At 47.2% G+C, this 24,420-nt stretch overlaps 2 protein-coding genes and 1 pseudogene across 6 annotated transcripts in view; 2 read left to right on the top strand and 1 right to left on the bottom strand.

The window, feature by feature from the left end:
- Nucleotides 1-129: 129 nt before the first annotated feature.
- Nucleotides 130-1,853, top strand: CUNH16orf86 (chromosome unknown C16orf86 homolog). The gene is given in 4 exon segments (XM_044382576.3): nt 130-234; nt 451-691; nt 1,041-1,250; nt 1,354-1,853. Coding segments are annotated over 4 exon segments (966 nt in total). The 3' UTR covers nt 1,764-1,853.
- Nucleotides 1,854-6,443: 4,590 nt separating this feature from the next.
- GFOD2 (Gfo/Idh/MocA-like oxidoreductase domain containing 2) overlaps nt 6,444-24,420 on the bottom strand; it is a 38,241-nt gene continuing 20,264 nt past the window's right edge. For 2 of the 5 annotated variants that reach the window (XM_026495031.4, XM_048223689.2), the window contains exons 2-4: nt 22,684-22,762; nt 16,423-16,768; nt 6,444-8,010 (exon numbers count right to left, since the gene is read on the bottom strand). In XM_026495031.4, coding sequence (XP_026350816.1) covers nt 7,112-8,010; nt 16,423-16,681 — 1,158 coding nt within the window. In that variant the 5' untranslated portion in view covers nt 16,682-16,768; nt 22,684-22,762 and the 3' untranslated portion in view covers nt 6,444-7,111. Of the gene's footprint in view, nt 8,011-16,422; nt 16,769-21,343; nt 21,403-22,683; nt 22,763-24,420 lie in introns of all 5 variants that reach the window. The other 3 variants (XM_048223686.2, XM_048223688.2, XM_026495033.4) reach the window with 3 other exon arrangements.
- LOC130544109 (ATP synthase F(0) complex subunit C2, mitochondrial-like) lies at nt 12,434-12,859 on the top strand (annotated as a pseudogene).

Below are 24,420 nucleotides of genomic sequence, written 5' to 3' on the forward strand. Positions count from 1 at the left end.
GCAGAGCCACCGTCTGGTTCCCTTCCCACCCGCCTGCCCTTGCCAGCGGGAGCCTGGGGTCAGCGCCAGCTCCACAAGTCCGGCCCCTCGCCCTCCTCCCCGCAAGCAACCTTCAAGGAGACGCTGACCATGGCCTCAGCAGGGGTCGAGAGACGGCCAGGGGCCCAGGAGAGGACCGCCGCGGGGCCGCCACAGCTCGCGGAGTCGTCCGGTGGCCACGTTCAGAGCTGTGAGGTGACCGTCAGGCTGTGTAGCCTTCAAACACTTGTCCGCGGCGCTCTAGGAGGCCAAACTCTGTGCGACGCCCCCCTAACTGCCAGGACAAGCTCCACGGGCAGGGAGGGGCACGGGCTGGGTGCCCTGCATCTGCATTTGATGTTTGTCCGGTGTCTCATGACTGATCCCCTGTATCTTTTGCCTGGTGACCAGTTACCTATATGTCACCTCTAGTGTCCAGTGATGGCAGACCTGTGCCTGGTACCAGCCTATGAGGCCTGCTGGACCTCGGGTGAAGACAAGTGCCCAACAGGACCAGTCTCAGAGCCAGAGCTCCAGGAAGAACAACTCAAGCTGGAGGAAGAGAGGCTCAAGCTAGAGGCGGAGTCACTAGAGGAGAGAGGCCCCAGGCCTACAGCCTCCATTGTGAGGACCAGTCACTGTCTGAAGAGGAAGCCGGTCAAGTGAGGGAGCTGTCAGAGGGAAGGAGCTGTAGCGCTGGGGGAGGGGGTTGGGTGGGCTCACGCTCCTATGGAGTGCATCCTTATCCCCTGTCACCATCACTCCTCACTCCCTTGTTCCTGAAGAGCCCTGGGCATTGGGGGCAGGGGCGGGGGCATCCAGAGGAGGAGGCTCAAGGCCTTGTAGGGTACTGAGCTCACATGAGCTCTAGTCCCCTGTCCAGCCCAGAGCCTCACTGACCAGGAAGGGGACAAGAATCTAGGCCCCAGGTGGTGGACAGGCAGGGCTATTCCCTATGGTCAGGGCACAGGAGCCAAAGCTGGAGGCTGGCTCCTTAGGGCTCCTGTCCCCCAGCCTCCCAGGGCCTAGCCACCAAGCCCATCCTAGGGCTGAAGCAGAGATGCCACAGGGGCTGCCACTGCAGAAGGAGGAGTCAGAGAGTAGCCAGAGTGAGCCCTTACCATCTGCCAAACAGCACAAAAAAGCCAAGAAGCGCAAGAGTCTGGGGGCTCCAGTACTCCCTGCTATGGCCAGCACAGTGTCCGCACCTTCAGAGACCCTGGGGCTGGAGCGTGAGTGGCAGCCCCTGGGCCTTCCCTTTTCCTCCTGCCTGATGGAACGCTGACATGGCACAGCTTGGTGTTCCAGCCCCTGCCCTGCCCCGGGTCTTTGCAGGAAAGGTGCAGCGCCTGCGGCCCCTGTACCAGTACATCAACTATTGCAATCCTGAGCTGAATCAGGAGGGGGAGGGGGACGGGGAGGCTGAGGCAGAGATGGAGCCTGAGTTGGAGCTGGCCCTGGTCCGCGAAGAAGCAGGTGTGGAGCAACTGCAGGCCCTGCTGCCCGTGGCAGGTGAGGTGGCCTCGGGCCTCACTTTGCCTTGCCCCAATTCATTTGTATCCTCCACCCATGCTCTGGTTTCCCTGGGAGAGGAGGTGGGAGAGGAGCCTGGATGTTTGCCCAGGTTGGGGGTCAGCGGCCGCCTCAAGGCTGAGGTGGATAAGTCAACCCAGGTGGACATCGACAAGATGCTGAGTGTTTGCGCCGCCCCACTTGTACCTCCACTCTCTCCTCAGTACAAGTGACTTTCCTGCTCCCCCGGCCCACTGGTGGCTCCCCTTCTCCCAAGTCTGAACCAGAGTAGCAGCCTAGGCCCTGGGGTGGAGGAGAAAATTTGGGCCCTCTCCCTACTTGGGACCTTGGACTTGCTGAAAATAAACATTTTTCCTTTTCTCAGACTTTGTGATTTTGCAAATCAGACAACTGAAGAGAGGCTGGGAAGGCGGGGGCAAGGCTTGAAGTCTGACTGGTCATCTGGATCACCCAAGAATATGACCAAAGTACAGGTTCTTGGGCACAACCCCAGACCTAACCAAATCAGAATCTGCAGGGATGGGGCCTAGTTTTGTGCATTTAAAGGCTCCTCAGATGAACCTGAAGGTCAGACAGGATAACAGTGGGGATGCAGAGGGAGGTGATAAGGAGAAACTTGGGGCAGAGAAAGGGAAGGGATGGCCAGGTCACAGCAAGCAGGTTCTGGGCCTGCATTTGGTCTGACCTCGAGGGCCCAACACTTCGGATCTCCCATTGAGGTGTCAGAGTTCGTTTGCCTGCCCCAAGAGTGGCATCTTTGGAATGTTTCCCACTTACTGGAGACCACATCTGGACCAGACTTGGCCCCCAAGGTGGCCCTGCTAACAGAGGCATCGCTGCCTTTTTCCTGGCAGCCAGGGGGTGGTGGTGAATGTGAATGTTCTCCCTGGAGCCTTGCAGCTAAGCCACTGGATAACCACAAATAGGCGAAAGCTTAAGAGGCAGCCAGGGCTGGCCGTCTTGGAAACCCTCATATCCTGCTGCCTCCTGGTCCTCCTGCATGGCCCTCATATACCTTAAACATAGGGATTTCCAAATTAAACGAATAACTTCTCCCTCCAATCTGCTTTTCTTCCCGTGTCTCATCTGCACAGCTGTTGAAGCCAAAATCCTGGGTGTCACCCCAGACCCCATCTTGTTCTTTGCTCATTCTTTACTCCTACAAGCTAATCAGGCATCAAGTGCATGTACCCTCTAGGCTGAGAGCCTCTCAGATCCCATGGTCAGCACCCCTGCCCTGGCACACTGTTATCCTCAGGTGACAGCGCACTGTTATCCCTGCTTGTGGTCCCTTGCCCAACCAATCCACCCAGTGATCCTGCTACCCACACACCTGAACCCGATCTTGTCGCTTCCCTTCTAGCATCTTGCGCCTCTTGCCCCAGCTGCCTTAAAACTTTTCAGTGGCTTCCTGTTAAGTCCCTGACCAGCCACATCTTTCTTACTTTTACTCTCTGCACGTGGGGCTTCCCCTGCCTAAAATGCTTTTATGCCTTTACCCCTCCACCTGGCTATTGCACTCTTAGCTCGAAGACTCGGGGGACTTTGCTTCTACCACCCAGTGTTGCCCTGTGTCGTAGCATTTACATACCACTGCTGTTGTGGGTTTTAACTGTTTTTGGGACTAGGCTGTGAACTGCCAAAGGGCGTTTGTCACTGCACTGCACCCACCTAACAGAGGGCCCCCATAAAAGGCACAAAGATAAGGAGACTAAGGTGGGTTGCTGAGGAAGCTGCAGACGATAGGTCAGGATCTGAAAGGCTGAGGCCATCCAAAGTCCAGAACCATCTGTGGAGCCCTTCGAATAATGGCCTGGCAAGATCACTGGGTTCCCTGCTCAGCGGGGAGTCCGCTTCTCCCTCTCCCTCTGCCCCTGTTGTGCTTTCTTTTTTGCTCTGCTCTCTCTCAAATAAATAAATTCCTAAAAAAAGTTAACTGAGCTTAACTGCCTCACTTTATGGTTGAGGAAGCAGAGGCCTTGAGTGAAGTGGCTTTGCAGGAGATCATACCCTGGACACCAGGGAGACACTGCCCTTTCCTGAACCCTGCAGATCTGGACCTGAGGACTCTGGCTAAGGCCTGACCCAAGAAGGCCGAGCGTCTACTTTCTGTGTGGTCTCCAGGACTGGAGGTGTGAGCCAGGCCAGCACTGACAAGGAAGCTCTGTTCCGCTCTTCCAACAGGTGATGTAGGAAATACTCAGTAATCACCAAAGAAAGAACTGATCTACATTTGCAGGTCTATTTCCTGACACACTTATCTAAGCTGGGTGGGTGAGAGTAGTCACAGAAAGGAACAAGTCACTACTATTGTTCCTAAAAGCTCACTCTAGGGGCACCTGGGTGGCTCAGTCAGTTGAGCATCTGCCTTAGGGTCAGGTTATGATTCCAGGGTCCTGGGATTGAGCCCTGCATCACGCTCCCTGTTAGCAGGGAGTCTGCCTCCCCCTCAGCTCATGCTCTAACAAATAAAATCTTAAAAAAAAAAAAAATTAAAAGCTCACTCTAAGGGGGAAATGCTGAGTGTAATGCAAGGAGATAGGTGCCACAGAAGAGGAGAGGACCAAGGCTGTGGGACCTCAGTTGGGGAGGAAGAGCTGCCATTTTGCCTGGGGAAGCAAAGAGGCAGTCCTCCAGCTGACTCCTGAAGGAGAGTTGGGTGGTGTTCCAAGCAGAGGACACGCCAGGGAAAAGCCTTGTTTATGCTGAAGGTGTCAGCCCCATGCAGGAGGGCCATTTAGCATTGCTGAAGCAGAGGCATGGCCACCAGGAGACCAGGGTGGGCAGTTCTGGAGTGATGAGAAGAGGTGTAGGCAAGGAGGGATCTTGGCCCGGCATTCTGGAGAGGTCACTTGGGCAGGAGTAAGAAGGACAAAATGAGGAAGGGAAACTGGGGACAGGGAGGTAAGGAGACTGCTACGTTGATTACTGATTTGAGTATGAGACCTACATTTGGTTGGGAGTTGAGAAATAAGCAATAGGTATTTTGGAAGTTCTTTTCTGGTTGCTCTTAGAGAGAGGAAAAGTGAACTGCATTTGCAGTGGCCTGGAAAACCTTAACCTACTCTGCCCCAAGGAAGATCCTGACATTCAGGCACGTGGTCCTGGGAGCTGATGCTGCCTTCCTCCAGGAGGGGGCGCTGCAGGACAAGCCTGGATCCGCAAGCAGGCACAGTCACCCCCGAGGACCAGAACCCTGCTGGCTCCCTTGGCCACAGGCATTCAGGCTACTTCAAGGTGCATCTCCTCCCTGAGACCAACCCAAGAAATATATGATGGTAAAGATGTCTGAGGGGTAGCCATGGACGTAGGCTCTGGGGAGTATCAACAGAGGACCCCAGGGTCCTCACAAAAGTAGCTCTGCACCAAGCCCACTGCCACTTGCCCTAGGACTTCTGGATACCTGTCTTTGTAAACAAGGGATTTGCTGTAGAGCCCCATGAAGCCTCAGAAGTGCCACTGTGGGTAACCTGGCTCTTTCTTAAGTAGGACCACCTGAGTCATGTACAATGGACACTTGTGCTTTCTTAGTAAATCCCCCAATTTAGGAAGGACCCCATCATCCTATTAACACACAGAGGGACTGACCTGGAGCTGAGCTGATCACTCCAGGAAGAGAGCAGCCTCTTCCTTAAATTTTTTTTTTTTTTTTAAAGTAGGCTCCTCACAAAACATGGAGCCCAGTGTGGGACTTAGAACTCACGACTCTAAGATCAAGACCTGAGCTGAGATCAAGTGTCCGACACTCAACTGACTGAGCCACCCAGGCGCCCCAAGCAGCCTCTTTCGAAACTTTACCAGCATCCTGCCTTGCGGGCTCTCTCTGCAGTCCACCTCCTAGCTGAGGCCTGATGCAGAGAGAAGGCAGTAACCTGGGTGGGGGCCTGAGTGGGAAGGGGCAGTGCCTCACTCTCTGAGATCTGCAAGTGCTGGGGAAAGAGTTGCTCATCCCTCTCTGTAGTGGGATGACCCTGACCAGGCTCCTTCCTGGCTCTATCACTTGTAACTTATAGGAGGCAAGGAACTTTGCCTCTCTCTGCCTCACTTTTCTGATCTCTATAATGAGAATATTAATAGTGGTACTATTGGCATGCAAGCAGCACACTCCCCAACACTAGCCACTGCTATTTTATCTCACAAGGACAAGGTCTAAAACCAGGACAACACACAGGAAAATCGGCCTGATGACTTCTAGAAAGGGTGCCAAGAGGAAGAGGGAGACTTCCCTGAGCCTGCCTTTCTCTGGCAAGGAGCCCAGGGCAAGGAAGAGAGAGGGAAGTTTAAAGAAGGGAAGAGCTGGGTCTAGGCCTAATCTGGGCGGGCTGGCAGAGGAAACAAATGGGGGGGGTGTGTCCTTTCCCCCCACCCACCTCACCTCTGACATGCTTAAAAGGCAGGTCCCAGTGTAGAACAGTGAATAAAAGCAAGGCTGGTGACTGGCTGTCTGGGCCAGGCAGTGTTGGGCTGCACCCACTCAATGAGGCAATACGTGGAGCCTTCCTCTAGTTCATTCCATCCAGGTTCTCTGAGACCACTCCTCACTTCCCCTCTAAGGATCCCCAGAGCCAAATCCATGGTTGCAAGAACAGAACTCTTCCTGACCTCTAGCCCAGGAAGATCCCAAACTCTCCCTATCTCCCTGGGACAGCAGGCATGACAGGCACAAATTAGGAAGTCTTGAGTCCTGTTGTCTGAGAAAAGACTTTTCCTTGGAGGGCTCCTGGGATTCAGTCTAAAGGGGATACACTCACTAGATCGTGATGGATCCAAAGCAGGCCAGAGCTGCTGTGGAGCCATAAGGAAAGAGAAAAATATAAATAGTCTACAACAATAAACAAGCCTTTCATTATTAAAGAAACCCAACTTACCAAACAACCGACAACCACATGAGATAGTGTCAGACATTCTGATTTATTTATTAACATTTATCAGATATTCCAGAACCCTCCCTATCTCCTCTCTGCCAAGTCAGGGGCCCTCTGCCCCAGGTCAACAGCCCCTGACAGCTTACCTAATGAAGAAGCCCTCCTCCCTGCCAGGGAAGGGGCAGCCTAGAGGCTGGAAGGGCCTGGTCATATGGGAAGGAGGGCAGGTACGGATCCCTGAGGGATGACTCAATGCCCTCACCATTCCTGAGATGCCCTAGCCCAGGAAGGGCATGAAAACAAGGCTTCTTGTCATTTTTCCTCAGGCTGAGGAATCAGCCAAGCTGGGTCCTTGCTGTGCCTCCTCACCTAGTTAGGACCACAAATAGGCGAAAGCAGCCTCCAAGTCAAGCTCTGGCTGGCTCTGCTCATCAGCATGACTGCAGAGGCCGGGGGACAGTGGCACCCCGGGTACACTGTGCTAGCCCTCAGCTACATCACTACCCCACAAGTCTGAGGAGTAAATAAGCACTGCAGGGGGCGTTTTCCCAGGGCCACCCTGGGCTTCACCTGGACCTGCCCAAGTTGACTGGTGAAGTGAAAGACACTGTCTATGCTACGGCCAAGCCCTCCCGTCTCAGCTTCTGGTCCCTCCCCAGCCCCTCTGCCCCATGGCAGGGAGCCCACGTGCGGGCTCACAGGTTATTCCGCTGGAGCGCCTCACAGAGGTTCTGGTTGGTGTCGGGTTCTTCCGTCAGCACCTCCACAGCCTCCCACTCCCCGGATCTGCTCGACTTTTTGATGGCATCCACCACACTCTGCATGTACAGCCCATCCTCAAACGAGGCGGCCATCGAGACAGGGGTGTGGTCCCATGTGCGGCGGTCCCCCTGCCCCTGGAAGGACTGGCGCAGGGCCTGCACCATGTAGACCATGCCCTTCAGGTAGAGCAGCGGGACATCCTGGGGCCCCTGCTCGGGCAGCCCTGCTCCCACAGCCAGCGAATCCCTCAGGAGCAGTTCCTCTTGCGTGGCAGAGTTCTTCTGCCCGTAGAGGTCCGCTCCTCGGGCAACGAGGCGTCCTGCAGAGCCCACCACCATGACCTCATGCACAAAGGCACCTGGCATGTTGAAGTTAAGTGTTACTGTGCTGCATACGCCCCCACCCATGAGCATCTGGAAGAAGCAGAAGTCATCACTGGTGACGTGCCGGATGCCACGGATGGCTGCATTCTGCCTCACAAAGGTCTTGAGCAGCCCATGCACCTTTTCAGCTCTGCGGCCGGTCAGGTGGGTCAGCAGGTCCACAATGTAGGTGCCCATGGTGTGCAGGCCCCCGCCACCCATGAGCTCATCACAGATCCAGCCGTAGTTGGGGCTGAGCAGGCTGCCTGAGTAGATGCGGGCATCGCAGATCATGACTGCGCCCACGTAGTGCTCCGCGATCAGCTGCTTCATGCGCACAAAGGCCGGCAGGAAGCGCAGCACGTTCCCCACCAGGCTCATCAGCTGCGGGTAGTAGCGTGAGGCAGTCACCATCCGGAAGGCATCCACTGAGGTTGCCGCTTTCTCACAAACCACATTCTTCCCAATACCTAAGGACAAAACACACCAGAAAAATCTCAAAGTTCCAAGAGATTTACACTGGGGGAAAATCTTTTCCTGAAGGCACATGAACTCTGGAAAGCCTATTATCAGATGGGGGCCTGGGACAAGAGGGAAGGCGATGGCTTGGATAAAATGGTACACCATGACTCGGACTGGAGAACAAGTTATAGGCTGGAGAAAGACAAGTAAATTCTTAAGGGAAAACGAAAGTTCTTAAGGGAAAATGAAAGGAGTAGAGGCAGAAGGTACAAACCAGGAACGGGAAGTAAACGGAGGTATGATGGATAATTTAATGTGCCAACCTGGCTAGGCCGTGGTGTCCATCAAATACCAGTATGGACACTGCTGGGAAGGTATTTTTTTTTAGGTGTGATTAGCATGTAAACCAGTAGATTTTGAGTACATCAGATCACCCTCCACAATCTGGGTGGGCCTCATCCAATCAGTTAAAGGTCTTAGGTCTTAAGCTAAAAGACTGAGGCTCCATGGAGAGGAAGGAATTCTGCCTCCAGACTCAAGTCTGCAACATCAACTCTTGCTGGAATTTCCATCTTGTTGTCCTGCCCTGCAGATTTCAGATAAATCACATGAGCTGATTCCTTAAAATAAATTTCTCCCTCTATGTATCTTCATTGGTTTTGTTTCTCTGGAGAACACTGCCTAATACACGTGGGCTGGAGTACATGGGCATGCCTATGTAGTTTCATACATTTATTAGATCATCAGCTTGGGGCAAAAGTGTCTAATCTATATTCTAGCAGATGGGCTTTGCACTTGCAGTTGTAACTACAGAAAGGGCTCTACAATTTCCCAAAGACTGTTCTCTAAAAACACTGGTCCAACAAGTTAGTGTAGTCAAAAAGGTCAGAAAATGTTTTGTTAGGCTCTAGAAGGAGGGGAAAGGGAACAAAAATATTCCTTCTGCCCTCATGACTGTTCTGAGTATACTGCAGCTGGGATGTACTGAGAGAGCAAAACAAGGCTAGAAAAAGCCCTGAAGAGAGTGAGCTAGAAGACTGAGCAGCTTCCATATTAGGAAGCAGAAAGGATAAATACTCTTCCATGTTTTAAGATGAAAGCTCATGAGGGTATGGACAGTCACAAGACACCAACACCGGGATATTCCTGTGAGCTTGGGGTGGTTTGAATGGAAGTCCTATGTTAATACCTCCACAGATGTAGAGGTGGGGGCAAAGCAAGGGCAGAGGTCCTTGCACTCAGGTCTGGCAGGAAGCAGCCCCGCAAGGAGAGGAGTACCTGACTGTTTTCATGATCTGCTCTTGGACAGTCTCCAATATTTCCCTACACACGTGGATTTTAGGATTAGGGACTGGAGAATCACAATACTGGGTGACCATTTGGCCACCTGGCTGCAGAACATTTATGGCTGCGGGAATAATGAGGAATATTAGGGAAATATTGGGGGAAATATTTCCCCCAATAGGGAAATAATAAGGAAATTAGATTCTCAGACATAAATACCCCATCTGAGGGCTGTAGCTCTGACCAACCCAGAAACTACCTGCTGTAACTATTCACTGCAGGGATTGGGTAAGACACTGCAGCATGGGGCAGAGGAGATGGGGTAGGGGGGAAAGAACTTTTGTGGCTGCTGGGAGTTTAGTGATGATAAAACCAGGATAAGGAATCTCTGTTCCATGCCAAGAGAGGTCAGGGAAGGCAGAGAGACCTCCCTTCTTGAGCCCAAACAATAGGAATGCTTTTGAACTTAGGAACCGGTAGTATTATCTGTATGGGAGCTAAAGGCTATCTTGAGTTAAACAGGCTCCTGCAGGCCCACTGCACATGGCCTTTAACTTTAGAAACCTTGGGTTGCCCTGAAAGACATACTTATTTAAGTTATCTAGCATTCTTGCTAGGATGTCAAAGGAGAGATCAGAGAAGCTAGGAACTGCTTTTTGTTAAAAGGGAGTTGGAAAAGCATGGATGCTGAATGCTTATTAGCTCAGATTTTTTGAAGTATGAACGAATTTCAAGCTACAATCCTTTCACCAGCTCATACTCCCCAGATTTCCCAGGAGTGACGTGCCCTTGAACACCAGAGGCCCAGAGAGGCTGCCCCAGAATACCTCTGTTCTCTGTTAACAGAGCACCGCTTCAGAGCTCCAGGACCACGACACCCTTGTCAGCCAATCTAGAGGCATGAGACTAGAGAAAGGAGACTTGGAACAGTAGGCAGAGAAGCAGCTCAGGAAGAGCACCGCTTTTGTGTTTTACAAAACCCAGGAAATCTACTTTGGGGGCAGGGTACAAAAAAGGTTCTGCCACTAGAAAAATAAGTTTGAAAGCCACAAGACTGAATGACTCTTGCCTACCCTTTCTTGGGTCACTGGTCCTTGTGAGCCCCCTGGGTCACACCACCAGACTGGGCGTGCATGAGTAGAATCTGTGTGCCAGGCCCTGTGCTGAGCACTGGGGATATAACACTGGGTTCGGTCTTCACTTTCAGAGAACTTAAGAGTTTAGTGGGAGAGATAGCCACTAATCAAATTACCATATAAATACACATAGAACCGTACTTGTGATCAATGCAACGAAGATTACATAAATGGTAAAATGAGAGCATCTACCAAGAAACTGACCTTGACTGGAGGGTCAGAGACGATGTCCCAGAGATTAAATTATTTGGGCTAGACTCTTTGAGGAATAATCTCTTGTTATTTCACAAGCCCATGGGAAAGGGTTGGCAAATGCAGTGTTTTTCTAATGAAGCACACTACTGCCAAGAACTGGGCAAAGAAACCTACCTTTTAGTGACAGATTTAAGAAAACATTCAATTGTGGCAAAAATGTTGGGGCATTTTGCACGCTAGAATATATTTTTCTGAACCACTTCTAAACTGAGAAATAAAACATGTTAGGGTCCCTCCCTCTCCTTTAAGGAACTCATGGAAAAGCTTTAAGGATGGCACTGGAGGCAAAAGAAGATGGGGAAAAAAAAGTTCAAACAAAAGTAGAAAATAAGATGCCACAAAAAGCTGTGATGTGAAGAGGACAACTCTGGAGGCTAAGTCCAAGAATGAATTTTAGGAAACCACCAATAAGAGTGAGGGCAAGAAATAGTCTTTATGGGGACACCTGGTGGCTCAGTCAGCTAAGCATCTGCCTTAGGCTCAGGTCATGATCCCAGGGTCCTGGGATTGAGCCCCGAGTCGGGCTCCCTGCTCAGTGGGAGTCTGCTTCTCCCTCTCCCTCTGCGGCTCCCCCTTGGCTTGTGCTCTCTCGCTCACTCTCTCTCTCAAATAAATAGATAAGATCTTAAAAAAAAGAAAAGAAAGAATCTTTATGGCCTCACAGGTGAGGTAGCATCTAAAGATGTAATAAGCTGAGGAATATGTATTCCTACAGCAGTGAGACTTAATGAGATGTAACGCTAATGTTCCTGGGCCTTGGTTTCTTTCACTGAAAAGGAAGACCTGGATTAGATCAGTGGTTCTCAGTCCCTGGTGTGTGTCAGAATCACTTAGAAGGTTTCTTTGAACACAGACTGCCAGGCCTCACCCAGAGATTCAGAAGGTCTGGGCCGGGTCCTGAGAATCTGGATTTATAACAAGTTCCCACATGATGCTGATGCTGCTGGTCTGAGAATCACACTCTGAGTACCGCTGGACTGGAGGCTCTCTCCACAGAGCCCGTAGGCCTGACATTTCTATGATTTTATGCATGTGAATGCCAGGAGAAAACACAGTACTACTAACCAGTATGAAAAATTTTAGGAGAAGAATATATAATCTGTCATATATGTTGTTTTTTTTTCCTAATGTAATCTCTACGTTCAGCATGGAGCTCCAACTCACAACCCCGAGATTTAAGAGTCGCATGCTCTGACTGAGCCAGCCACGCACCCCACTGTCATAGATGTCTTCACAGCTGCAAATCTCTATCAGTATTTCTCAGTCTCTAAGATTTATCTTTTATAATGCTTAGCACAGCATAATGCAAGGAGGATCCTTAACTAGGGGCGCCTGGGTGGCACAGCGGTTAAGTGTCTGCCTTCGGCTCAGGGCGTGATCCCGGCGTTATGGGATCGAGCCCCACATCAGGCTCCTCCGCTATGAGCCTGCTTCTTCCTCTCCCACTCCCCCTGCTTGTGTTCCCTCTCTCGCTGGCTGTCTCTATCTCTGTCGAATAAATAAAATCTTTTTTTTTTTTTTTTAAAAGGAGGATCCTTAACTAAACAGAGTCTTCAGATGATTGTGATAAATTTCTCACAGGTTCAAGATCTGATCTGATCAAAGCTGATCTAGAATTAAGAGTATGTCAATAGCTATATATCTAAGTAATTATATCTTTTTTTCTCCTAGCTCTTTAGAAAGACTTGAGGATCATTCTGTCTGTCTTCTCTGCACTGGGAGCAACTCTCCTGCCACAGCCCCTCAACCCCTGAAAATGTATGCTTGTGCAAGGGTGTCTCCAACTCCTTCTTGGTCAGGAGCACCTCTCAGGTGTTGAGCCGATCACTGTCTGCAATGGAACTAACCACCAGAAACAAAGACAGATGAGAGCCTCAGCAGCTTGGCAGCCCCACATCTCCTGACCTTATTCCTAGCCACAGCTTCTGAACCACCGCCACTTCAAGGGATATTGACATAGCAGCCAAATCCATTGGGGCTGCCAAGGTAGGGGTGGCTGGCTCTGAGGCTGGAACTGGCACTATGCTTGGGAGCCTCATCATTCGTTATGCTGGGAACCACTCTCTGAAGCAACAGCTCTTCTCCAATGCCACTCTGGGTTTGCCCTCTTGGGGGCCTTAGGGCTCTTTTGCCAGATGGTGGCCTTTCTCATCCTCTTCACCATGTGAGGAGCCTTCTCCACCTCCCATAGGTCTTTCTCCTGTGTCTCATCTGCACTGTAAGCTCCTTTTCCTATACCTACTCAGCCAGTCTGGGGAAAGTGGTTGGCTTAGGGTTTGACAGAGGGAAGACAAATACTGTATTAGTAAGAAAAACTTAAAAAATAATAATAAAAAAAGGATTTATTTATTTGAGAGAGAAAGAAAAAGCACGCACGTGAGCAGGGGTGGGTGGCTGGGCAGAGGGAGAGAGAATCTGGACCAGACCCCCTGCTGAGTGCAGAACCTTGATCTCACTACCAGTTAATGACCTGAGCCAAACCAGGAGTCAGATTCTCAACAACTGAGCCACCCAGGTGCCCTGAAAAAATGAAAAATTTTTAAAAATTAAAAAAAAAAAGAAAAAAGAAAAAAAGACTGAGGATCTAGCCTGTATCCTTAATGAAAAACAAGAGACACAGACCTAGTAACAGGGAGGCAAAAAAAAAAGGGGAGAGACTATATGGGAAAAACAGAAAAATATACTTTCATGCATATATAGAGAGACTCATACATGGGAATACCCTGTTAGGGGAAATGGCAGTGAGAGTCTTTTGGGATATTGATTCTGAGGACTTTTAAATATGCTGCATTTTTGCAATTATCAATCCGTGTGCCGGTCCTGTTTCCCATCTAACCTGTGTACAAGAACCAAATACTTCCAGAGTTTTACAGGTGGGAAGAAAGGGCCCTGCTTTCAAGGCATTAATTTAAACATGGTTCATGAACCTACAAAAAAGTTTTTCGTATCTGAGATGGCTCACAATGCTTAGTTTCATTTGTAGGCTACATTCAACTCAGCGAACATTTATCTAATGAATATCCAGAGGAGAATCCTACTATTTTAAAAATGAATTTAACTTAAGGGCAACTGACCGGCTCAGTTGGAAGAGCATACAACTCTTGATCTTGGGGTTATGAGTTCGAGCCCCACACTGGGTATAGAAATTACTTAAAAATAAAATCTTAATAAAATAAAATGAAATGAAATAAATTTAACATAAACAAATCTGCTCTTCTGCTTCAGACAACAGGAAATCCCTTGTGTTGTGAGGCCAATGTCTTTCTTGGTCAGCACTTGGAGGTAGTCATGGATCATATTGGAAAGGCCAAAAGGGGCAGGAATTGAGACCCCTATTTAATAGGAGCCCAGAGAGTTTGAAAGGAATAGAAATAAGATCACAAGTGGGGTCTGATCTCAGGCACCTGGCTGGCTCAGTGGGTGGAGCGTGCCACTCTTGATATCTGGGTTGTGAGTTTGAGCCCCACAATGGGTGTAGAGATTACTTAAAAAAAAAAAAAAAATCTTATAAAAAAAGAAGGGTCTGATGGAAAGTTCAGTATGCTGTTCTGCCTACAGCAGTTCCTATACTCACACCCAGTACTTTGTTTGGGAAAACTGGAGGAGTTCTCCTGGCCATTTCCACATGTGCTTAAGTCAAGTGAGAATTCTCAATCAAAAAAAAAAAAAAAAAAGAGGGGTGCCTGGGTGACGCAGTCGGTTAAACATGGGACTCTTGATTTCAGCTCCAGTTATGATCTCATGGGTTATGAGATCGAGCCCCGCGTAGAGCTCCATGCTCAGCAGGGAGTCTGTTTGGGATTCTCTTTCCCCCTGCCCCTCCCCCCCACACCTGTGCTCTTGCTCCGTCTCTCTAAAATAAATGAACAAATCTTAAAAAAAAAAGTGGAAGGTCACAGGGAGTGAACTTCATGGTCACAATATGCTCAGCAACTCCTTTGGGGTTTGAGTGGGCAGTACCTGAAGGCAGGTCCAGCTGACATGAGCTCTCCCAGACCTACCAACCTGGCCCTGGGGCTGTATGCCTACAACAGACCAAAGACTCTCATTCACACACTCTACCTCCTGACAACAGAGATGCAGAGAGAAGACAGATGACCCTGCTTCACCAAGGGCTGAGACATAAGATCCCAGAAGTCTCTGGTCATCCCTGTCCTTCCTGATTATATGAAAAGCAAGTCCAGCATTTTCCTGTACCAGGAACCAGAAAACAGCAGGCTTTTAGCCAAAGAACCCTGGGGTTTTCTCTTTCTTCCTACATAGCTTAGTAATGCTTTCTGTGGGAACCCTAAAATCCAAGAAGACTGAGAGTCTCTAGAACTCTGCCTCTGGATATACTTGTTCTCACCAGCCTGCATTCAGGCCACAGGGATGGCAAGAAATCAAATGACCATGGTAGCTGGATCCCTGTACACTAGCCCTCTGTCAAAGTATTGGCTTAGGCCTACTTCTAAACTAAATCTGAAAGCCGTTACCTACCCTCCAAAGAATCTAGTGACTAGTGAATAGTTCCAGTGTCACACATCTTTAGACACTGCTCTCTGAAAAAGACAAACCAACTACAATACTTGGCCAAAATGCACATGCCCCCAAATCAACCACCAGCCTCATGTTCTTGCTCACTCCAATGAACATTTATCTTTACCAACACACTGGGCCAGAGGTGACAGACATCCTTTTCTCCTCAGAACAAGGGAGACAAGTAGCAGAGGCTTGGACTCTACACCATGGTAGTGGCCAGGAGGAGTGGTCAAGCCTGATGGCATACCAGTTCCTGGGCCCAGAGATCTCTGACTGCATCAGAGAAGTATGTTGCTCCTATCACCTTACATAAAACAACTTCTCTGTCAATTAATTATATGCTCCCTGAATTGTTACCAAGGTCTTTTCTCATCTACTTTGTAATGTGTGTGACCTCTAGTCTCTTCAATTGAACTGTGAAATCTGAAGGCAGGCAGGGCTCTGATCCAACACTGCTTTGAATGTACAGAAAGACATCAGGACAGTACCTGGCACAGAGAAGGCATTAAAAAAAAAAGTAACTGCTGGATGAATATTTACTGGCTTGTCTTCCTATTCAGTTAGATTCTGATTTACATAAGAAAAAGAGAAAAAAGGCACCTACAGTTGACAGGAAAGAGAAGCCCAAAAGAAATTGCAGGACAACAACTCAGTAAGGCCTGCCCAGTCTACTGCTTCCCAAGCGGGCCAAGATGTGAGCAGGCAGTCCTGTGGACCCTGTCAGAGAGCCTTCCTGCCTTCCGGCATACAAGATGGCAAAATTTGGCGGCAAGGGTGTGCACTCAATCTGGCAAAAGACTGACAGAACAGGGGAAACGGCAGCCTTGCTACACACCCTCCTCTCCTCTCTGAGGTGCTGCATGCCTCAGAAATGGGAGAACAAACACATCAGCCACCATCAATTTCCTACTGCCCAAGTCTTTGAACTCTGACTTCAAACAGGCCAACTTTACACTGTGTAAAATGTCCGTGTGCTGCCAAAGCGAGTACCACATTGCACGACATATAATAATCTCTAGCCCCTGTGACAGGACAACCCTTAAGGCGTTTGCTTCATTTTTGCTCAGAGAGTTAGTTATGGAGGTGAGGAAGGCTGGAGCATTTCCTCCCACAGCTGTAACATGCCCCCAGTGTGCCCTCCCCAGCACAGAGGAGAGCAGTGACACGCAAGGACCACCCAGAGGGAGACACAACCTGCCCTTGCTATGGCCTGACTGTCCATACCTAGTGCCTTCACAGATATTTGCCGGGTCAGTGGAGGGGGGATATTGATGCACACAAGATCCACGTCTTGATGCAGCAAGACATCATCGGTCCGGCTGGTGTAGAAGGTGATGTTCATCTCCTCGGCAAGCTGCTTTGCCTCCTCCTCAGTCTTCCCCCACAGGGCCTCCACGGTGAACCCTTCTGCCCTCAGCAGTGGGACCAGAACCCGGGCGGAGCTGCCGGTCCCAAACACGCCCACTCCTGGGAGCATCTTCATGCCGGTTTCTCTGTTCACCAACTCATCTCCTCACAAGAGCCTCCAGCATGAATACGACCTTCCCACAGTCCTGGTCAAATATGGCTCCTGGAACAGCAAGCATTATACTGGCTATTAGTGGACGGCACACTCAGCTGAGGCTACCTCCTGGACTTATTGGGAAGCAACAAGTTCTCTGCCACAAAAGCACAAATGAAATACTGCTCCAAAATGAAAAGCTGCAAAAATTTCCCCATGGAGACTTAAGGATATTAGCAATATTCATTTACTGTTAGGAGGAAGAATGAAAACCAAGTAAAGCTGAGTTCAAATCTCTGTTCTGTTCCTTAATGTTTTGTGTGACTCTGGTCCAACCATTTAACCATCAGGGCCATAACTGTGTAAGTTCATGATTCTATGATATTATATTGGAAAAAGGAAAAGATTGGAAACAAAAACCAGTACAAGCTGGAAGAGAACTACCTAGGTTCTATGCAGATTATAAATTAAAAATTTATGGTAGCAAGCATAGGAAAGTATTCATTATAAACAAAAAATAACCAAAAAAATGTTTTCAACTACCAAACTGGCAAGAGTAACAGGAAGTTTAAAATGTTATTTTTTGTATTAAGATATTCACTCCAACATTAACTATGATAAGTGAAAAACTGGGAAACAATCTATACGTTCAATAACAGTAATGGGTAAGGTAAATAACACTGTGAAGCCACAGCAAACTGAGGAGGGGGGCTAGAATGCCCTCAATGACCTGAAAGATATCACCATATAGTCATTAAAAAGGGCGAAAACAAAACAATAGGTGAAGTATGAGATCTATTTTTTTAAAGCACAAAAGAAGTATATATGAATGACAATATACAAGGATATCGATAATATTATTTGTAAACATATTTCACACATGACATTAGAAGGACCAGAATACACCTGAATTTCATAATGATTACTCAAGTTGATGGGATTATGGATGATTTTTGTTTTCAAACTTTGCCAAATTTTCTACAATGAATATGTCTTATTGTGGAATTTTTACTTATCACAAAGGTTATCAAATGAAATAAAGGGGCCCCTGGGTGGCTCAGCTGGTTAAGCAACTGCCTTTGGCTCATGTCATGATCTCGGGGTCCTAGGATCGAGCCCTGAGTCGGGCTCCCTACTCAGTGAGAGTCTGCCTCTCCCTCTCCCTTTGCCCCTCTCCCTAGCTTGTGCTCTCTCTCTCAAATGAATAAATAAAATCTTTAAAAAAATAAATGAAATAGAGAATGAAACTAACTAAAGTCTGGACATTGAGGAGGCCATGTGATGTAATGAGCACTGGGTATTATATAAGACTGATGAATCACAGGCCTGTACCTCTGAAACCAATAACACATTATATGTTAATTAACTTAATTTAAATGAAAAAAGTTTTAAAAACTTAACAAAAACAAAACAAACTAAACAACAACAACAATAAAACTAACAAAAGTCATTCTGGAAACTAAGATGAGATTTAGGTATGTTAAGGGTAATCCGGTTTCCCTATTCAGCAGCCCATCTGCTGAACCAGTGGCCCCCACTCTGGCTGTGTGTTAGGTACTGGTAACTCCAGACCCACTGAATCAGATTATAGGGATGAGGCTGTGTCACTATCATTTTCTTTTCAAGTTAAATTCTTTTTTGGCGGGTAAAATACCCACAAAATTTACCATCTTAACCATTTTTATGTGTACAGGTTCAGTGACATGAAGTACAGTCATATTGTGCAACCGTTACTACCGTCTACCTCCAAAGCAGTTCATCTTGCAAAACTGAAATTCTGTACCCATTAAACACTAATTCCTCATCCCAACCCCTCTCGCCAGCCCCTGGCAACCACCATTCTACTTTCTTGTTGTTGTTGTTATTTTTTAATATATGTATATTTTAAGTAATCTCTACACCCAGCATGGGGCTGGAACTCAGGACCCCCAGATCAAGTCACAGGCTCTGACTGAGCCAGCCAGGAGCCCCTCCGTTCTATTTTCTGTTGATATGAATCTAACTACTCTAGGTACTTTGCAGAAGGGGAAGCATACGGTATTTGCCTTTTTGTGATTGCCTTATTTCACTTAGCATAATGTCCTCAAAGTTCATCTACGTTGAGGCATGTACCAGAATTTCCTCCCCTTTTAAGGTCAACTAATAGTCCATTCCATGTATATACCATATTTTGCTTATCCATTCATTTGTACACACACAGTTGGGTTGCTTCCATTTTTTAGCTATTGTAAATAATGCTATGAACATGGGTGTTCAAATATCTCTTCAACACCCCCCCCCCTTTAAGACTCTGCTTTCAATTCCTTTGGGTTTATACCTGGAAGTAGAATTACTAGATCATATGGTAGATTTTTAAAAATATTTTATTTTTTTGTCAGAGATAGAGCACAAGCAGCGGAGTGGCAGGCAGAGGGAGAAGCAGGCTCCCTGCTGAGCAAGGAGCCCGATGTGGGACTTGATTCCAGGACCCCGGGATCATGACCTGAGCCGAAGGCAGATGCTTAACTGACTGAGCCACCCAGGCGTCCCCATATGGTAGATTTTTAATTTTTTGAGGAACCACCATACTGTTTTCCACTGGGTCTGTACCATTTAAAATAATAATTTTATAAATATTTTATAATCCCTTAGTCTTCCAATTATCTTTAAAAAATCCTGGGTGGCTCAGTTGGTTAAGTATCTTCCTTCCCCACTTTCTTCAATGCTGAAGTTCTTGAGGTGTCGTCTTCTCTTCTTGCTCTACATGCTCTCTTTTCTACTCATGTCCAAGGCTTTATCAGTATACCAGTGACTCCCAAATCTGCAGCAGAAGCCCAGATCCCCCTCCACAGCTTCACACCCATATTTTCTACTCTTGAATATACACCGATGTTCTATAGTCTCCACAACCCACAAAACCGAACAGAAGCAGTAAAGTGAGGGGCGCCTGGGTGGCTCAGCCGTTAAGCATCTGCCTTCGGCTCAGGGCATGATCCCAGAGTCCTGGGATTGAGCCCCGCATCGGGCTCCCTGCTCGGCAAGAAGCCTGCTTCTCCCTCTCCCACTCCCCCTGCTTGTGTTCCCTCTCTCGCTGTGTCTCTGTCAAATAAATAAAATCTTAAAACAAAAACAAAAACAACCCCCCCCACATACTTAGATAACCCACTAAGAAGAATGCTCTGCAAAATGATCAGTTATAAATCAATTAAAAATTCGGGGGAGAGTCACTCAAAATAACAACAATGGTTTCAGAGTAAATGGTGATGAGTGTGTTTTTTTCTTTCTGGGCATATGAAATAGTGGGGAACAACTTTTACTGAGACCCTTTTAGATCATATTAATAATATATACTCTTATAAAATCTTGCACATGGATGTTCACAGGAGAATCATTCATAATACCCAGAAAGTGGAAACCCAAATGTCCATCAACTGCTGAACGGGTAAACAAAAATGTGGCATATCCTGGGTGCCTGGGTGGCTCAATCAGTTAAGTGTCCAACTCTTGAACTCACCTCAGGTCTGGACCTCAGGGTCGTGAGTTCAAGCCCCACGTTAGGCTCCATGCCTGTGGAGCCTACTAAAAAAAAAAAAAGTGGTATACCCAAACAACATTCAGCCACAAAAAGTAATGAAGTACTGACATAAACTACAACATGGGTGAACCTTGAAAACAGTACCCTAAGTGAAAGATGCTAGTCACAGAAAGCCATATATATTATATGATTCGATTTATATAAAATGTTCAGAACAGGCAAATCCAAGGAAATAGAAAGTAAATTAGTGGAAGGGGATAGCGGAGATGAAGAAATTGGGAGGTAGGAGCGTCTAACTTCATTCTTCCCCATGTGGTTATTCAGCACCATTTGTTGAAGAGTTTGTTCTTTCCCCTGAAAGATAACTCCTTTGTTGAAAATCAGCTGACCATAAGTGTATGGATTTATTTAGAGACTCTCAATTTTATTTCATTGCTGTATATGTCTATCCATATGCTATATACCATGCTGTCTTGATTACTTTAGCTTTACAGTAAGTTCTGAAGTCAATGTGAGTCTTCCAACTTCATTATTTTTCAATATTGTTTTGGCTATTCTGGGTCCCTTGCATTTTCCTATGAATTTTAGGTTCAGTTTATCAATCTGGGGTTTTGATAGAGATTGCTTTAAATCTGTAGATCAATTTGGGGAATACCGTCATTTTAACAACATTAGGTTTTCTGATCCACAAACATGGGATGCCTTTCCATTTACTTAGGTCTTCTTTAATTTATTTTAACAATGTTTTGTAGTTTTCAGAGAGTAAGTTACACACTTTTTTGTTAAATTTATTTCTAAGTATTTGTTTGATGCTGTTTTTTTTTTAACTTTTTAGATTTTATTTGAGAAAGATAGAGATAGCGAGAGGAGAGCATGAGCGAGTGGGGAGGAAAGGGAAAGGCAGGTTCCCCACTGAGCAGGGAGCCTGATGTGGGGTTGGATCCCAGGACCCTGGATCATGATCTGAGCTGAAGGCAAACGCTTAAGTGACTAAGTCACCCAGGTGCCCTGGTTTGATGCTATTGTAAATGGAATTTTTTTTTTTTAAAGACTTATTCATTTATTTGAGAGACAGAAAGTGCACGCAGGAGAAAGGGCAGAGGGAGAGAGGGGGAGAGAGGCATACTCACCACTGAGAGGGGTACCTGATGCAAGGCTTGATCCCACAACTCTGAGGTCATGACCTGAGCTGAAATCAAGAGTTAGATGCTCAACCGACTGAGCCACCCAGGTACCCCTGGAATTGTTTCCTTAATTTCATTTTCAGATTGAGCATCTCTTTTGCTTCTAGTGTAGATACAAATGTACTATGTAAACTACATGTCTATCTTAGGGGTTGGTTTGCCAGTATAGCCTGATTGGCCCTACCTGAAGGACACCTGGGCCTTTGTGAACCACTGAAATAAACATGACTTGGGCTGCTTCCAACTCCAGACCCCTATAAGCTTCCTGCCCTCCTGTCTCTATTCTCTGGGACTGTGGATCTTGGCTTGCTGCCTGCACTCTACCATTGGGTTTTATCTTAATCATCATACCTTAATTATCATTCTTTCTAATAATGATGAATAATGTCTATGGTCTCTCAGCTATGTCTTTTTCCTCTTTGCTGATAATTCTGCCCTTACAGACTTCCTTTCTAGTTAGAAACAGGTCAGTCACATAGTATCTTCTATAATTATCATGTCCTGAACTTCTCCCCTTCAGCTATTTTGGTCACCTTCTGCATTTGCAGTTTTGTTTTTGTTTTGTTGTTATTTTGGCTACTTACATATCATTGACACTTTGGGAGCTTGAGAGCGTCAAACTTGTAGCGCTAGACAAGTAAGCTTCTGTGTAAATTTTGTGGCTCATTAATTACCAACAGCTATAAGGGCCAGAGGAGTGACACAGCCACTATAAATAATGACATCCATGTTCTCTCTAAATTTATGCCCAGGGCACACTTCCTCCTCTCTCCCACCTCATTTCTTCATGCTCTAGTTATATTTGGCTGTATGTTTGCATTGGTGGCTTAAAATAACAGAATGGATTAGAAGACATTTTAATAACCTCTGTGTTACTGACAGTGACTTAAAGGGCAGCTTCATCAACACCCATAAAGGGGCATCAGCTGGCCTCTGAGGAAGCCAGATGGCATGAAGCTAGGCAGGCTTGATCACTAGGTATTTCCAGTTCAAGCAGGCAGAGCTGGTTTCCCTTATTTCAGACACTACCCTTTCTAACCCCTAAAATTTCCCTACTCCCTGCCCTTAATATCCTTGTATCTATACCTTTCACATCCTCCAAAGATCTCCATAAAGTCAGCCCTGCCTCGTTCACATGCACTCTAATCACCACATGCCAGTCAGGAATGAAGGGTGGCAAATGCTCTGACAGGACTTTGCAAGGCTATGGGGAAGACAGCACAGAGGTTAGAGGCACGGAACCTGCAGCCACTTTGCCTGGCTCAAGTGCTGGCTCTACTACTTACCAGTTAGGTAACTTCAGGTAAGTTTTTAAATCACTGTGCTTCTGCTTCCTCATCCGTAAAATGGGGATAGTTGTATCTACTGGACAGGGGAGTTAAAGATTAAATGAGTTAATATTCGTAAAGCATTTATAACAGGGCCTGGCCCATAGTAAGTCACGGCATACATCACTTTATTTTATTTATTTTTTTTTTTTTTTAAAGATTTTATTTATTTATTTGACAGAGAGAGACAGCCAGCGAGAGAGGGAACACAGCAGGGGGAATGGGAGAGGAAGAAGCAGGCTCATAGCAGAGGAGCCTGATGTGGGACTCGATCCCGGTACGCCAGGATCACGCCGAAGGCAGACGCTTTAACGACTGCGCTACCCAGGCGCCCCTCATACATCACTTTAGAAAAGATTTCTCCAACTGACTTAGAGGTCTCCTCTTCAAAAGCTGTGTAGGAATATAAAGAATATTCTGAGCTAAAATGCAGTGACGTGCAACAGGCCAAACATGTTTACTGTAACATACAATACATCTAAGTCCACACAATCGTGTTCTCCAGATGAGGATACGGAAGCTCAGAGAGGCTAGGTAACTTTTCCAGGGTTCTGCAGCTGGCTGTGTATGACAGAGCTGCCATGACCAGTTGTGAAACCCTGGGCAGGTTACTTAGCTTCCCGGAGCCTCTGTAAAAACAGAGGTTTTGTATGTGTGGAACAACTCTTCTTTCATTCTTCTGTGCTAAGTATGAGCCAGGAAAAGTTCATTCTGTTGTCTGGCTTGGCAAGTGCTTGCCTCAGATCCACCACTCAAACCAGTGTTGATCCGTTCAGACATCATGCCTTTATTGAGGGCCTAACAGGAAAGCTGTGGAGACAAAAGGATGAAAAAAAACACAGCCCAAATTTCGGGAGCAATAAGTCAGAAAGGTGTGCAGGAGCCAGAGCTGGTGGCACCAAATGCTACCCTAAGGAATGTGGGCTTTGATAGGCAGCTATGCTTATATGCTCGGTGTGCCCCACCTTCCCCACCTGATCCCCTCTTGGCCCCGCTCTCTCAGGAATCACACCAATCTCTAAGGCTCCAGGCTACGGGTTCAGCCAATGGGAAACACCAGGAGGAGATCAGAGAGCAGGAAGGGAGAAAAAGGGATGGAAGGATGAATTTATTCTCTGCCTTCTCTCTACCAGGATGTGGTTATGGCAGGGCCTCTGCTCCTTGACAGGGTCATAGTATCTACTGAAGACCCCTCTCCTATGGCCATAGCTTTAACTGGGTTCTGGTATCCCCACCCTTTTCCTACCATGCCTGAGATGGTAACATTGACTACTAGGGGTAGCCAGTCCCTGGGTGCTCCATCAGCCCTTGTAGGTTTGCTTCCTTTATTGCTCACACTGTTGTAAATAATCCCTTCGTTAAAGACTTTTTAATGAACCCTTTTAGTGTGCTGGCTGTTTTCTGCCTGGACCCTAATGCAGTAAGCAGTGAGAACCATTAAAATTTTTTTGTGAATTAGGTGGAAAAGTATTTAAGAGACTGTAGACAAAGAACCAGTTAGGATAGCAAGTAAAAGATAAGGAGGGTTTGATGGAGGGAATGAAATGAAGCAGACAGCTATCAGAAGGATTTGGGACAATGAGGAGGAAGGGAAGAGCCAAAAACAATACTGAACTACAGAACTACAGACCAACATCTTTCATAAACACAGGCATAAAATCCTCAACAAAATATTAGCAAGCAGAATCCAACAAT

The sequence above is a fragment of the Ursus arctos genome, unplaced genomic scaffold (assembly GCF_023065955.2).
Source record: "Ursus arctos isolate Adak ecotype North America unplaced genomic scaffold, UrsArc2.0 scaffold_19, whole genome shotgun sequence".
In the NCBI taxonomy this organism is placed as follows: domain Eukaryota; kingdom Metazoa; phylum Chordata; class Mammalia; order Carnivora; family Ursidae; genus Ursus; species Ursus arctos.